Source organism: Pyrus communis, chromosome 12 (genome assembly GCF_963583255.1).
Source record: "Pyrus communis chromosome 12, drPyrComm1.1, whole genome shotgun sequence".
NCBI classification, from domain to species: domain Eukaryota; kingdom Viridiplantae; phylum Streptophyta; class Magnoliopsida; order Rosales; family Rosaceae; genus Pyrus; species Pyrus communis.
Window position 1 is genome coordinate 18,581,174 of NC_084814.1, and position 17,077 is coordinate 18,598,250.

Below are 17,077 nucleotides of genomic sequence, written 5' to 3' on the forward strand. Positions count from 1 at the left end.
AGATTTAGGTGCAACAAGTCAAAATCGTGTACTTGAATTATTATGAACATGTTCGTAGTTTGTTTGAGCTGTAGAAGACGTGTAGCAATCAGAATTTAGAAATTAGTATGCCAACAATTAATATGACCTGGTATATTATACCTAACAGAGTACCATGCATTTACTACTACAACCATACTTCCTTTCCGTTTTGGCCAAGAAATTTCTGAATTTGGTCACTGGAATTTTGTCTCTCCACAGCATCATGTGCCTCGTACCTGTATGGGTCGTCATGTAACCACTAAAATCAAATTTCTTTGTTTTTTTTTAAAGGAAACAACCTTTTTTAGTATGAGCGGCATTTTACACTAATCTACATTAAGAGAAGAAAGAGAGTTTAAACCTGGAACATAATGGTTTGAAACGAAAGACCCTAACCATCAAGATAATCTACCACTGACATATTTCATTCACTAAAGAAGTGCATTGAGTCTTCCACACCCACTTAGTAATTTAGTAGTGTGACATCTCCACATTTATATTTGATGACTATCACAACAAAACAAAAAGAAAGGGGTCATTATTTTTCTAATCATTGAAATGTTTTGAAGTTACACCAGGTGCCAAAAGTTTTAATGATTAAATTGCTACGTTTTAATCTTTTTAATATTTTAAGAGTTTAATGTTAATACATGTATGTATTAGTTGTCATCACTTGGAAGCACATGATTGAGCAACTATCTTCTAGAAACAATATTTCCCCACTTGAGTCATTACTTTGGAGACATTTTATGCTTACAGTTATTTTAAAGAACTGCTTTTGTATAATAATTTTTTGACTTCTTTAGAAATAGTCTTGCGACTCATGTTCCTTAAACAAAATCCACCTAATATTTTTATTTTTTAACAAACGATATTATTTATATTAAGAAGAAAGATAAACTAAGCCTTACAATGGATTAGCAATTATGTGATTCAAATTCCCCTTTGGCGAGAATCGAACATAAGACTTCTCACTTACAAGTGAAGAGAAATACCACTAAATCATAGTACTAAGTGGTAAATCCACCTAATATTAAACATCTGAATAAAACTCAAATATCAAATAAGTTACCATGCAGACAAATAGTGTCCTTTTATCACAAAATATTTACCATTTATGCCACAACACTCTAGCTAGTCATGTCAATTAATATAAATTCTCACTATAATTATGATGAACAATTTTTCTTTAACAAGTAACCCATGTAGAAATTCCAAGTATAAATATTATAATACATTCTAAAAAAATTAAAAATATATAAATCAATTTACTTTATAAATCAATTTACTTATATGTCGAGTTTTAATTAGAGGAATTGAATTTCAGGAGATAAAGTCATATTTTTAGTAATTTTTTGACAAACTATATTGTTAGTAGGTTAAATTGGCAGTTAGTAGGGGAAAAGAGGATTGTTGAGGATTGAACCCACACTAGAGTGTATAGACACACATGATTGCTTTTTGTCACTGTAGTAAATCGCCATATACGTTTTTATAATAATAAAATGAGGGCAGATCCAGGGCGCCACTTTTTTTACACATTTTTTACACAAGTTTTTGTGAGGCCCACCCACTCCTTAAAGTATTTCAATGATCCAAATTGTCTATCTTCTCTCAAAGATCGATTATGTCTATCAAAAATCACTCAAATCGAAAACCATATAACCTTTGGATTAAGGGTTTTGAGTTTCTGTGTAAAACCATATTCGTCCATTTTCTTCACTACAAATGAATGTATTATGGTTTCGTTTTGTCTAATTTTTTTGCAAGGATGACCTATTAATTATGTTCTAAAAGATAGACAGTTCGAATCTTTAAAATACATTACGTAGTAGACCCCACCAAAACTTATGTTAAAAATTGTATAAAAATGTGGTGTCACGGTCCCCATTAAAAAATTATAAAGACGAAACCTATTTCCTATTATTTATATTTCTTTTATGAGCTATACTAGGAGAGGAAAATGCGAAAATTTAACAATACAAGCGTTATATTTTTTATTCCCTAGAGAAGCAAGCTCATGGCTTCATCAAACCCCTTATGATATCGTCCATCACAATAAATATAAGCCGTGGGAGAGTTTTGCTGCTTGCAATAATCTCAAAAGGATTTGTGAATTTCTATGTTTCTACACTAAATTCATTTTTTTAACAAATGATATTATCTACACTAAGGGGAGGGGAATGGTTTAGACTCACAATTGGCTAACAATAATGTGGTTCAAATTCTTCTCTGGCGAGAATCGAACCTAAGACCTGTCACTTACAAGTGAAGAGGAATACTACTAAACCGTAGTACTAAATGACTATACTAAATTCATTTAAACTATTGGAAAAATGAGAGTTTAAACCCTAAACATAGTAAATTAAAAAGAAGATTATTCGTTATTGTAATTTGCCACTTCCAACTTTTCCTCATTGTCATAATTTCGATTCTAGTGTTCAATTCATCCACTTTGAACAGTCATACAAATGGAAGAGAGAGAGAGAGAGAGAGAGCGCGCGCGCGCGCTAAGAACCCATGAGAGAGGGAGAGAGAAAATGGAGGTGGTTTATTGCTCAACTTCTTCCGTTCTTATTATATACCTGTCAAGATTCTATTCATATGATAAAACTTGAAACCATTATTTACCATGCATGTAATCTTACACTTGAAACCAACAACTGGAGAAAAATAAAAACAAGGCTTAATTTTACAGAATTTCACGTTCACTTTTATCTTATCAACTTGCTGATAATTTTATGACTTAGGGTTTCGGCCATGACAACCCGACAATACATAGCGTAGCGATTTTCACATCGTCTAGCTAGCTAGCTAGAATGCCTACCTGAGACTTCCGCAGTTGAAGAGGAATAAATTTGAGCCTCCCATTATCTCATATTAACTCAGGCTACTTTTATATATCCACGTCCTCTCTGCTATTTGGAAATTAAGACGTGCAATCATATAGACTCAACATGCCCTCATCAGATTAAAGGTCTTAGTTATTTATCTTAACCCCTTGATGAATTTCTCCAAATATTCTCAAGCTCTCTAGCAAAAGCTCTCTGTCTTCCGACCACGATGGTAATGTGATCTTTCTTGTCAATCACCTTCACACGTGCCCGAGGAATTTTGGATTGCACGTTATAGCTGCACTCGACCGGGATAAGCTCATCATCTTTGCCATGAAACAAATTTACGTCGCATTTTAGATTGTCTCGGACAGCGTCTAGGTATTTCTCCATCTTACCGGCGGTGCCACATATAATGTTGTGCAATGTGTGCCATGCTGCGTTATGGGTGTGACAGAAGAAACCTTCGAGCAAGAAAGTCCTTATTCTGTAGTGTACAAAAGAAAACTAATTAATTCACTATGAAAGTTGGTATATTTACTTGTAACATTTAGTGACTCTTTCTTTGTAAATTCAGAATTATTAACGTAGATGCATGTCTAAAAAATGTTAATATTTAAAGTATGTTATGCAGACAGACAACCGAATGTAATTTAATTTTAATTTGTTTAAATTACTACTTGCATTAGAATAATAATATATGTTTAAAATATGTTACATACATATATTTATTTATTGAATCACCTGCCACACTGCAAGTATCGACTTTTATATGGGAAATTCGAACTTGGAATTGTAAGTCTCCATCGGTTGTGACATTTGGTCACATATATTTGACCCATGTCCCTCACGTAACGAAGAAGAAATATGACAATTGGACCCGTCTATATGGTCTTATTCCATTGCACTATAACTTCCCTAATTTTAAAAGTTTACTCAGAGAAAATAAAAAAGTATATCAAATCTATGAGGTTTATATGTGGTGAAATAAAAGATTTTGGATAATACTTTCTTTCATTGACGAATAATGTATCTTGACCAAATAAAATCAACGATCGAAATCGTTTGATTTATTAATCTTCATTTGAAGATCAATCCTACAAAAAATCATTTGAATTGAAAATCGTTTAATCATTCGAACGTTCAAATAAATGGACGGCTCATTATGAATATCTTCCTTTATACCTACACCGTCAATTTGTTCTATGCATTTAAATTACTAAATAATCTTTGATTGAAATGATTTTTTGTAATGATTATCTTCCAATGAAAATTAAGAAATTAAAAGGTTTTGATATAATTTTTGTACTGTATAGATACATTAATAAATGGGGAATGAGCTCATCCTCAATAAGAAATGCAAGTATTATCTAGAAATTTTCTTTTCCTTATCAACCAAGCAAATATAAATTTGAACCTTAACATCTTTCATCAAATATTGCGTTGTATTTAATGCAACATAAAATGAACGTGTCAATTTAAAAACAATACGCTGATGAATAAAAGGAAGTTTTCATTTTTTGTATTACGGTGGTAAAAATCAAAGTTACTAAAGTTATGGTAGCCCAACCATCACACAAGCAGATTGCCAGCATGCAGTTACTGGTTGCAGATGGGTGGGTTTAGGATCTATTTAGCCATCACTGTTGGACCAATCAATCTAACACACATGAAAATTTAAAAAGTTGTCCCACAACTACCGTTTTGAAGGTTGGGAAATTAATGGCATATAAGATTATATAACATGATTTCGTGTGTCTAAAAATAGGCTTTTTGGGTGGTTAGGAATTTTAACACAACAACAATATTCTACAAAGGATGCTGATGAAAATTTACCTGTTTCTGGTGATTAGTTTGGTAAGAAATTCCACAAACCGGTGGTTCTTGCAAATGAGCAAACAAATAGTCCTTGAGATGTGCTCGTACCAGCAAGCAATGGAGGCGCCGAATGCAATCACCGGCCACACCCGCCGTGGCGCCACCCTCCTCATCACGTATTGTGTTGCTTGTTCTCCCTTTGGTATTGGGTAATATGGCTGCCACGTCACATGTTAAGAAAATATACATTAGAAAAATACTCAAATCAGCTGGTTTAAAGCCAAAATTTTGCACAAACTTGTGGACAAATAATAACCCATATAAACGTACACCTTTACTGGATGTGACAACATAATACAACTGTTGAAGAATGTAAAACAATTTACGGGTTAATGTTGCTTATTTTTAGCAAAAAATTTTTTTGCATACTTTTTTTTTTCTATACAGTATATTTTTATCATCTGATTATCTTTTCATGTCTTCAATCAGAATGCCAAAAAATAAGCAAAAATATGTAATAGAAGAAAAAAAGTACGCTGGATTCAGTTGTCATATTTAAAACTGGGACATGGATCCTCTCCGGATCCAATTGTCCTAATCCTAAGGATTAATGAATTCGGACTATTGAAATTTGATCCAACGATTAAAGTTATTATAACTTTTAGAGTGAGCCCCTGTTTGTAGCCGTTGGATCAAATTTTAATTATCCGGATTCCTTGATCCCTAGGATTAGGACAATTGGATCCAGAGAGGATCCACGTCCTTAAAACTGCGCGGTTTTAAATCAGAATCTAATTTTAAGATTTGAGTAGTGTAAGGGTCATAAATATGTTAACAAAGCTTACAGGTGCAAGTAAGGTGAGGGACTTGATGGAGGAAGGGTGTTTGACAGCAAGAGCAAGGGCAAGAATGCAACCCAAAGAATGAGCCACAATGTGGAAGGATTTAACTTTGTTGGGTTCAAGCACAGATCTTTCGATGATCTCCAGATGCTCTCTAAGTGTGTACATGGAGTCGGTTGGCTTTGGACTCCTCCCAAACCCCAACAGATCAATAGCAAAAAGCCTAAAACTTGATTTTGCAGCACTTGAAAAGTTTGGGAACAATGTCTCTGTCCAAAATGCTGATGATGAAATGAACCCATGTATGAATAGCACATCTTCTTGTCCCTTATACTCTGAAATCACAAAATTAAATAAAATGTCACATATATGTTTTTGTAGAGCTGAAGAAAATGAAAAATATATTAGCGGTAATTTACCTCTAGGTCCATCGGTTTTAACAAAGAGTGTTTCTTTGCAATTAGAGGTCCAAGATGTGCAAAATTTGCAATCACAGTCCGACCACCTGGGGATTGGATGCAAATGTTGGCCTCCAATCTTCCCTTGAAGCATTTCAACAATGGTGGAGTTGACCGAGAAGGTGGATCTCGCAGTTCCTTTCTTGATCTCCTTCATGCTCAGCTTTGAGACCTCGGACAAGAGCGAAGGCCGAGTGTAGAGCGTGTCCGAGATCTCCTCAAGCTGCAGCTTGGTTGAGCTAAGGCACACAATTTTTGACTCACCTTGTTCGGAGACCAAGATTTTGCCACTGCCGGTAATGGCTTCCTTGGAGGAGGAGCAATAGCAAGGTTTCCATTCTGCTTCGATGAAAAAATCAGCAACTTTATACACAAAACAAAGGATGAAATCAACAAGGTCGAGAACCGAAAACACAATGAAGCTCACAGCCTCGTTTATGACTCTTCCGACCAACGTTAAAACCAATTTGGTTTTTCTCATTGCAACCATATGTAGCAAAGCTAATAAGGACCCAAAAAACACACCAATCCCTAAATAGTATTAGTGGCGATGGATTAAATATGGTTTAGGGTTAGAGAGAGAAGAGTCTCGGTGTGCAGACTGCAATGCCGTAGCTGAGAGCTCCTTGTTCCTCTGATCTCTCTCTTAATAGAAAACCCAATAGTTGAAATAAGAGAAGAAATATAGGAGGTGGGGCATGCCTCACCTTCACTATCTAGTATCTACAGATGGCAGGTGAAAGTAACCATGGGACAAACTTGCTCACTCTCCCTATCTCTGTTATAAAGAAATAACCCGTGTTACATTTTATTTAAGCGTGTGGGAGAGTTGAAGCGTGTGTGTGTGTGTGTGTGTGTGTGTGTGTGTGTGTGAGTGAGAGAGAGAGAGAGAGAGAGAGAGAGAGAGAGAGAGAGAGAGGGATGGCTTGCATTGCAATGGCAATTGACAATCCAAGTTAGCAACAGATGGGAGTTAAAAGGAATTGATTGTTCATAAGCATGGTTTGTTGGCCAAGATAAAAGGTAGGTGGTGGTTGAACCCCCCAGGTATAGCAACAAATTCTCCTCATCAGCAAAGATTTGGTCTATACTTTAATAATTATTACCCAATAAAATGTTGTTGTATAATTATTTTAAGCTTAATTAAATCATAGATATAGACAGACAGACCAAGTTGTTTCTTCTGTGCATCACAAAACCGTGCCACAAGAGAGGGGAAGAAAAAAAAATTGGTCACATTGCTTGCCCATGAGAAATTCTAGGGTACAATTTTTCTCATCCACTAGGTTACAACTCATCCTATGTGGCTCGAAGTTGCCCAACTCATTAATGTACCCTAAGACTTATTTATTTGTTTGAAAATAAATCAGGTACTCGCAAACCTCTAATATTTATGGCATGCTGTCTAGACCACATGACTCTTCCCTAAACCAATAGGTAACAAACCTCCCTCCACCGTCCCATGATCATACAAATAATTCAAACATTTTTATTAATTGGTCATGCGGAAATTGAGTTGTGTATTATTTTGCAAATTGTTGCAACTCAAGTAATTAAGAGTATTTATCATTGCATCAGAAATTACGTGTCCAATTTCTCATGTTCCAATTAATAAAATCGGTTAATATAAAATGAAAATAAGAAGTGCATAATGCATACGCTGTATTTGGAGGACTTTTCTATGCATGTCGATGGAAACAATTCGGATGCTAACTGCTAGCACACTGGCACTGCATGGGGACTTAATGAAGTAAAGTACTTTTGTGAGCATCGATCGGTTGAGATATCCTTGTCCGATGAAACGCATAAGTTGATTTATTGTTGGGAGTGTAATACCCGGCATTGGAATCTACAGTAATAGTACTAATGTATGCATGGTTGGCTGATCCGAATATTGCATTGATAGGTCGGTCGCGTAATAATAAAGACACAGTAGTAGTACTAATCGTAACTTGAAAGCTGATTAGAATTAACACACACATATACGTATAGAGCTGATTAACAATATTAGTTGAGTCGTGCATGCATGGCTTTATTAGCAAAAGATGGCTAGGTACATATACTTGCTTGATCGGGTTAATCGATTAAAATGATATTGTAAATGTTATAACATATTACACCATATTTCTAACATGGACTTATCTTTCTCAACTTTGGTGTAACATGCTTCTCCTCTGCCAGCTGTTTTAGCTTAACTGCATTCGAATTTTCTTAGCTTATCTGATTTTGATTGGGATTTGCAATGAGATTCAAACTGCCTAGACTGCCGCCTACCACCACCTAGCCTGCCTCAGGGGCCTAGTGAGCGCCTAGGCAGCCGCCTATGTCATCCCCGCCTAACTGAACGTTTTGGTCTAAATCGGGTCAGAGTTTCGCCACCCAACGCCTAGGCGGCCACCTAGGCTAATTTGTAGAACACTAATTTTTGTAATATTAAATTTTAACACAGTCAAGGTTGTGGCAAGGAAGGTGCTTGCAACAACAATGATGGTTGTGATGACAACGGTGGATGGACTTCCAAGCGGTGGTGGTGATAATATTAATGGTAGGGGGCTACGGGTGGCGGCAACAATTAGAAGGAAAAATGATGGTGGTGAGAGTGATGGTTGTGGGGTGCTAGTAACAATGGTGGTTGGGAAGTGGTGAGAGTTAGATGGTGGAGATGGTGAAGGTGGTGGTAATGGTGCCATGGTGATGGAGGCCATGGTGGTAAGGATGGTGATAAAGTGATGGTGGTGGCAATGGTGTGAGATGGTAGACATATGGTGACAGTGGTAGTGATGGTAGCAGAAATGGTGGTTGGGGTACATTATTTTTTTATTCTTAACACAATATATTTGTTTTTATGTTTTTAACTTTTTTAAATTGTATCCTTGAAAATCACTAGAAACGTTAATCTGATGTTTTGAAGAATCTAAACCAAATACCGTATATTATGTTAAAAATAACATGCAAACACATTTTACACTCATGTTTGTATGTATAAAACGAAAACTTATTTTGTAAAACTTTAAACAAACCCTTGTATATTTAAGCAAGTAAACTACGAATGCACAATTTTGAACTTCGTGAATAGAATTAACCTGCAATTTAGTGCAAGATATACATATATTAGTTTCCCACTGAGTTGACTGGAAAAGAAAAAAAAAATATTAGTAGGCTAGAATCTAGATAAATTAACCGACAACGATTTATCGTTTCTATTCGAGAGAATTAGAATTCCTTACAGTTTTTCTATATCATTTAGATTAAACATATTTGTGCCTTTTTAAAATTTGATTAAAGTGTTTTGACCAATAGTCACTTCAAGTTAAATTAAAATAATTTTTGAATTTATCTTTTTATCTGCATGATGCACTTTTCCTTATTTAGTAGAGATATTAGTAATTAAACTATATTTTCTCTTCTTCCAAATATTAGTAATAAAAATTCCGTGTGATTTTTTCAATTTTTTTTTGCTTATTTTTTAGTATATTTGTTGACGAATTATTATTAAGTACAATACATTACGTATATATTATCTGCGGGTACTTTTGAATTTACAAAAATCATTAATTGATACGTTTATTTTCAATTTTGGTACGTTTGATTTGATACATATTGTTAATATTGGTACATTATTTTTATATTGGTACATTTTATTTTGTACACATTGTGTATTGGTACGTTTATATTATTTTCAATCCTATTTTCTCTTAACGTACTAAAAGAAAAACTTATTTCGGTACGTTTGATTTTGAGGGATTTAAAAATATTTTAAACAATTTTGGAAAGAAAATTAACTAAATCGTAGATAATTATAGCTAAATTGTAGCATTATTGAGAAAATAAATTGAATCTAACCAACTTTTTTTCTTTTTTTACAATTATCTCTAATGGAGGATAGTGTAATCAAAAGGCTAAATTATAGGAAATTTGTTACGATACAATGTGCATATAGCACCAAAATTATGACAAAAAAAAAGTTTAATCGAATCACTAAAAGGTATGGATGTTTAATCTAGAAAATTCAAAACTGAGGTGTTTATATCAAAAGATCCCTTTCTATTCTACAGTTCGTGAAGGAAGTTGAAGGTGTACTATGAAACTAAATAACAATATGAGAAATAGCTCAAATCCTTGAAAATTAATATTCTATTTCTACATTAATTTATATTAAGGGGAGGAGGGAGATTTTGAATCTGGGATAACATGTTCGCTTTCATGTGGGGTTATTTAAGCCTAACATTTGGGTAACACATATTGGGTGACATCGAAGCACATGGGCCATTAGGCTCAATGCGTGGATAACATACTTTGATACTAAGAAAGAAGTTGAGGTTTTACCATAAAAACAAATTGCAATATAAGGAGTAGTCCAAGTCTTTTAAGTCCATGCAAGGTTTCTTAATTTTTTTTGATGTGAAATTAACACTCTCAACGTAGAAACACAAGGCGTACGTGCATGATGGATTAATTGCAAGTTGGTCATATATGTTAATATTGATGAATGTGTTCTTGAGAGAATTCACATAATGCTAAGAAAAGAGAGAGAGCTCGAAAAAGAGAGAGAGTAAAAACTATATTGATTTCTTGATGATGAAGTTATGATTACAAGAGTGGTTATATTCTTCTTTCTTACTTAGCCGAAATTAGAGAACTATCTCTCCTCCTCATCTCAACTATAATTCCTAACAACTTGTAACAACTTATAACAGCTCATTCATTAATCTATTGACAAGTGTCATTTAGTTTGACCCTTAATCTTTTCTTCACTTAGATCCTTACACCCCCCTTTAATCGTATGCTCAAGTGAACTGCGCATAAGATTGCCACAGTGTTGCTGAAACAAAGGTGCTAACAATCCTTTTGTAAGTATATCTACAGATTGCTCAACAGAAGAAACATGTTGTAGATGAAGATCTCCTTAAGTGACCCTTTCCCTCATAAAGTGATAGTCTATCTCCATGTGTTTTGACTTGGCATGAAATGCTGGATTTGTTGAAAGAGTTATGGCTGAGATGTTATCACAATATAGCGCTGGAGGTAGATGAATGTCAACATGTGTAAATCACAAAACAACTGCTTAACCCAAGCTAATTCTGCAGCCGTGATTGCTAAAGCTCTGTATTCAACTTTTGTGGAAGACCTTGAAACTGTGTACTGCTTCTTTGATGCCCAAGAAATTGGATTTGAACCAAGATAGATAACAAAACTTGAAGTGGATCTTCTGTCATTTGGGTCACCAGCCCAGTTTGCATCACTATATGATTGCAGATATATTAGTCCTTGTCTAAATTAAATTCCAAGATTTGAAGTTCCTTTTAGGTATCTGATGATCATTTTTACTGCAATACCATGTGATAACATAGGATTGTACATGAATTGACATGCTTGATTCATTGAGAATGTTATATCTGGTCTTGTAAATGTGAGATACTGAAAAGCTCCAACAATGCTTCTGTATTGATTAGGGCTATGATAAGGTTTTCCATCATTCTTACGCAATCTGTGATATGGGAGACATGGAGTAGCATAAGGCTTACAATCCTGTAAATTAACTTTTTCAACCAATTTATTGATATACTTTGTCTGTGACACAAAGAACCCTTCTGGTGTATAACTAATTTGCAACCCCAAGAAATAAGTCAACTTCCCCAAATCTTTCATATCAAATTCATTTGTGATACCTGTAATCATATCTGAAATTGACTCAGAACTGCTACCAGTAAGTATCACATCATCAACATATAGCAGCAAAATCATAATGCCCTTAAATGAATGCTGAACAAACAAAGAATGATCAGCTTGTGAAGCTTTGAACCCCAAACCTAGTAGAAAACTTGTGAACCTGTCATTCCAGGCTCTAGGAGCCTGTTTAAGTCCATGTAAAGACTTTTGTAACTTGCAAACATAATTGGGTGGATATGTTGAACTTTGACATCCTGGAGGTTGTTCCATATACACCTCATCTTGAAGAACTCCATGCAAAAATTCATTTTTCACATCCATTTGTCCAAAATGCTAATTAAACTGTGTAGCCAATGCAAGAATCAACCTGATAGTTTTAGGCTTTACCACAGGGATAAAGGTCTCTCCATAATCAATTCCTTCTTCCTCGATGTACCCATTTGCCACCAGTTTTGCTTTATAGCTTGCAATAAATCCATTTGCATCTCTCTTAATTTTGTATACCCATTTACACCCAACTAGGTTCTTGTCAGGTGGTAGTGGAACAAAAGACCAAGTCTTCTAGGTATGTAAAGCACTAATATCTTCTTTCATGGCATCTTGCCATTCTAAGACTTTTGAAACAGCTTTGAAAGTTTTTGGTCCTGTGACATATGGCTAAGAATAACTGGCAGATGCTAAGAAAGCTTTTTTTTCTTCTTCTGAAGATTCCATTTTTGGACCTTGTTTGCGTAGGATGAACATTCATAGGTAATGGCAATACAACATATAATTGCTTATGTTGAAAGTCAAGATCCACAAGAATGAGATATTGTGTAGGAGAGTGAGACATTGGTATGATATTGATATTGGAACTGTAAGAATGTGAATGAATAAACTCTGAGGCACTAGATGTAAGTGTATTCAAGGGAATCTGAGGCTCTGGATGCTACCAAGGCACTAGATGAATGCAAGTTTAATAACTCTGTTGCCTGAGATGTTGATGAATGATTATGAGATGTAAGTGATACTACCAGATTATTTAATGAAATAGATGTTGTTTGAGGACTTTGAGAATGATCATGTGCACTTGCAGATGATGACTTTGTTAAATTGGGTAAGTGTGCAACATTGAAATATGGAAATGTTGTTTCATCAAACAAGACATGTCTAGATATATAGATTCTCTAAGTGTTAATATCTAGACAAAGAAAGCCTTTATAATGACTTGCATAACCCAGAAAACACAGGTTTTTGTTTTTGGTTGTAGTTTAGAGTTGTTGTATGGTTTAACTAATGGAAAGCATGCACAACCAAAAATTTTCAAATGATTAATGTCTGGAATCTTTTGAAACAATAACTGGTAAGGAGATTTCATTTGTAAAACAACAAATGGCATGCTATTGATCAAATATGTAGTTGTAGCATAAACATGAAACCAGAATTTAGCAGGTAAACTTGCAGTTTAAAGCAATGTGGTTGCAGTTTCTACAACATGTCTATGTTTCCTCTCTGCCAACCCATTTTGTTCTGGGGTATGGGGACAAGATCTTTGGTGTAACATGCCCTTCTGTGACAAAAAATGTTGAAACTTGGTACTTACATATTCACCCCCACCATCACTTTGTAAGATTTTTGGTTGTGCAAAAAATTGAGTACTCAAAAAGGATAAAAGTGCACAAATGTTCCAAAAACTTCTGATTTATTATTTAAAGGGAAAACTCATGTATATCAAGTACATTCACATAATACCTAAATCTTTCATGAGATAGCAAGGGGACAGGTTCTTATACATCACTATTCAAGATCTCTAGAGGTTGTACATATTTGGTTACAGGAAAATTAAACTGCAGCTTAGTAAACTTTCCTTCCAAACAAGGTGTACATATTGATTGACATGTATTACGTGATGCATGGATATTATTTTGATGTATAATGGCAGAAGTAATGACATTTGATGCATGTCTTAGTCTTTTATGCCACAAGCTTATATGAACAAGTTTTACTAGACAACATGTGTGCTTATGAAGTAATGCAGGTGATAGCTTCTTTGGTATGCTGAAAGGAATAGGATAGTAGCCCTCTCTACATAGCCCCTTGATTTTGATTGTCCCTGTGGATTTGTCCTGAACCCAAAAGAAAGTATCATCACAAATGAATTGACATCTACTATCCTTACACAATTGATAAATGGATAACAAGTGTTGTGAAATCTTTGGAACATGGAGAACATTCTTTAGGACAAGTGTGTTATTAGAAACATATAACTTTGATGTGCCAATATGAAATATGCAAACCTGCACCACTTGTTATGGTTATGGTATCATTCCCTTAGAATGGAGTAGCTAGATCTAAATTAGCTAACTTAGAGGTCATGTGAGAGGTAGCTTCAGTATCTGCAATCTAAAATTGTTCCTCAGGTGTAGAAGGTTGATGATGAGCATGCATAGCAGTGAGTGTTCGTGCAGGAGATTTTCCTTGATATGCAAAATTGCCTTTATGGTAGCATTGTAGAGCTGAATGCCCAAATTTCTAGTAAATTTGACATTAAATTGGTATGTTGGCAGTAGAATCTAAAGACTTATGCATTTGAAAACAATCAGCAGCAACATGCCATTTTTTTGTTGCAGATTTGACAAGTAGGGATCTCATAATGATGTTCTACACAGTTGGATTGATAGGATTTTGGTGCACCAAGAATACTAGGGCTTCCATTTAGTGGCTGATTATAAGATCTTGGACCATAGTTAAATGATCTGCCTTTTCCTTTTCCTCGGAAATTGTTCCCCTTGTAACCCCTATAGTTGTAGGATCCTTGATATGAATTGTTATAGTTATTAAAAGAGTTATTCCCATAGTTGTATTTTGTGGTATTTGATCCACCAGCATAATTGTTAAAGCTTTGACTAGAAGCTCCAGAACTAGACCCAATTTTAGTAGACTGTGATGATTCTTGATCAAGAACCAATGTTTTTCCCTTGTTTGATTGAGTGCCAGCAACCATTGTATTTCCAAATGGTAAAGAAGAAAAAGATTCAAAGAACTGACCAATTATAGCTTATTCTACAAGTAATTATGATCTGAAATCATTGAGAGATATACCATTTTCTCTTCCTCTTATAACACATCTGAAGGTGTTGAACTCTGCAGGAAGACCCTTCAGTGCAAGAATTATTACTTCATCATCTTCAAACATTACTCCTGCAGCTGCAAGATGATCCATTGCATCCTTAATCTTCTGAAGATAAGCAGACACAGATTAAGACCCATTCTTGATGTTTTGAAGCTCAAGTTTTATCTAAAAGATTGTAGCTTTAGTGACTGTGAAGAATCTTTCAATGAGATTCACCCACATCTCATGAGAACTTTGACTTCCAATTATGGATGACATTATTGTAGTAGACAATGTTGCAAACAACAGTTGCATAAGCGCACGATCGTGCATTTTCCATACCAAGTAATCATCATTTTCAACCCCTTCAATTTCAGAATCGTCATCAAATCTTGGAGGACATTTTCTTGATCCATCAGCAAACCTCATGATGCCATGGCTTTCGAAGAGAAACTTGATCTGGAAACTCCAAGTAAGATAGTTAGAGTCATCCACCTTCACTGTAACCGAAGTAGAAACTGTGGAAATGAGGTTTGTGATCGGAGATTGAACAATTCTCAATTGATCTACAGTCACCATTGTTGAGTTTTTTAGAAGAAACTTTCACTGAGACTATTTATCAAACACGTAGAAGGCAGTCGAAGAAGAACAAGATCGTGAAGAACTTGGAGATCAGATAAGACCCTGAATCATAATAGTTTGCAAAACAGAGGATTAGAGAAAGAAAGCAATGCTTTTAATTGAGGTGCGGAAACATCAGTTCATTCCTCGACTATGATACCATGTTAATATTGATGAATGTGTTCTTGAGAGAATTCACAGAATGTAGAGAAGAGAGAGAGAACGAGAGAGAGAGAGAGAGAGAAAGAGAGAGAGAGAGAGAGAGAGTAAAAACTGTATTGATTTCTTGATGTTGAAGTTACGATTACAAGAGTGGTTATATTCTTCTTTCTTACTTAGCTGAAATTAGAGAACTAACTCTCCTCCTCATCTCAACTATAATTCCTAACAACTTGTAACAACTTATAACAACTCATTCATTAATCGAGAGAGAGAGAGAGTAAAAACTGTATTGATTTCTTGATGTTGAAGTTACGATTACAAGAGTGGTTATATTCTTCTTTCTTACTTAGCTGAAATTAGAGAACTAACTCTCCTCCTCATCTCAACTATAATTCCTAACAACTTGTAACAACTTATAACAACTCATTCATTAATCTATTGATAACTGTCATTTAGTTTAACCCTTAATATTCTCTTCAATTGGATTAACCTCTTCACTTGGATCCTTACAATATATATGCATAAATAATTAAGTTACGGCATGTTTACTTGGTACGGTGATGAGAAAAGTTGTGAATGAGAAGGAGTCAACAACCCTCGTAATTATCCCATACCTTATTTTAATCAATTAGCAAGCCTGTTATAACTTATACATTAATAGAGAGGGGTTGGAACTTTTAACCCAAAATGTTACTAAGGGAACTCAATCTTAGTAACTCAATTATGTATGGTACAAAGTATAACTCTGTGATACATAAAGTACCAATTGATCTCATTCCGGCAGCAATGACAACTAAAGTATGAAATAAATAGCTTCATCTGCTTCGACCAACAACTAAAGAGAAAAACAAACACTCGAACAGTTGAACTACTGAGGATATATCAATTAGCCACTTAGTACTACAGTCTAGTCTAGTAGTATTTCTTTTCATTTGTAAGTGACATGTATTAGATTCAATTCTTGTCAAATGTGAAGTTAAACAACATTATTACGGCAAGCCCATTGTAAGGCTTAGCCCACTCCTCACTCCCTTAGTGTAGATACTAGCATTCGTTCAAAAAAAAAAAAAAAAAGTAGCCAATTACTTTTATAACCATAATAGAAATATTCCCTTACAATAATAATACATCGTATAAAAAAAGTGTATTACAATTTAATCTGTACGTAGAGTATATTATATGGTTTGGGGCTGAATGTTGTGATCCAACTTGTATTCTCCGCGGGTGTTTGGCTTGAAAATTCGGCACATAGCGTGTGAGGATGTGAAGAAAAATCTCATACTGAACATTTACCAAACTTAATTTGCATATCGTATAACGAGTGAATGTATTCCCATATTACTAACCATTAATTAATTTTTACGATGAAACCTCAACTTCTTTTAAAACTAACAAATACCAAATAATCGACATATATATTTTGTTATATACATTCAAGTTGTTATAAACAATTTCTTTTTATATTGTGGTGGTCACAAATCATCACATCCTATTCTAAGAGAGTGACATTGGGACAAACGTAAGAAGGTTATGAGTATTAAGTTGACGTTAATTAATGTT

The 17,077-nt window shown here is 34.6% G+C and overlaps 1 protein-coding gene across 1 annotated transcript; it reads right to left on the bottom strand.

Annotated features, from left to right (window-relative positions):
- Positions 1 to 2,629: 2,629 nt before the first annotated feature.
- LOC137711115 (probable lysophospholipase BODYGUARD 3) lies at positions 2,630 to 6,771 on the bottom strand. The gene is made up of 4 exons (XM_068450322.1): positions 5,935 to 6,771; positions 5,519 to 5,850; positions 4,692 to 4,891; positions 2,630 to 3,342 (listed from the first exon to the last, which is right to left on the bottom strand). Exons 1-4 carry the CDS (start codon positions 6,461 to 6,463, stop codon positions 3,015 to 3,017), a joined length of 1,389 nt encoding a protein of 462 aa, XP_068306423.1. The 5' UTR covers positions 6,464 to 6,771; the 3' UTR covers positions 2,630 to 3,014.
- Between the last annotated feature and the right edge of the window lie 10,306 nt (positions 6,772 to 17,077).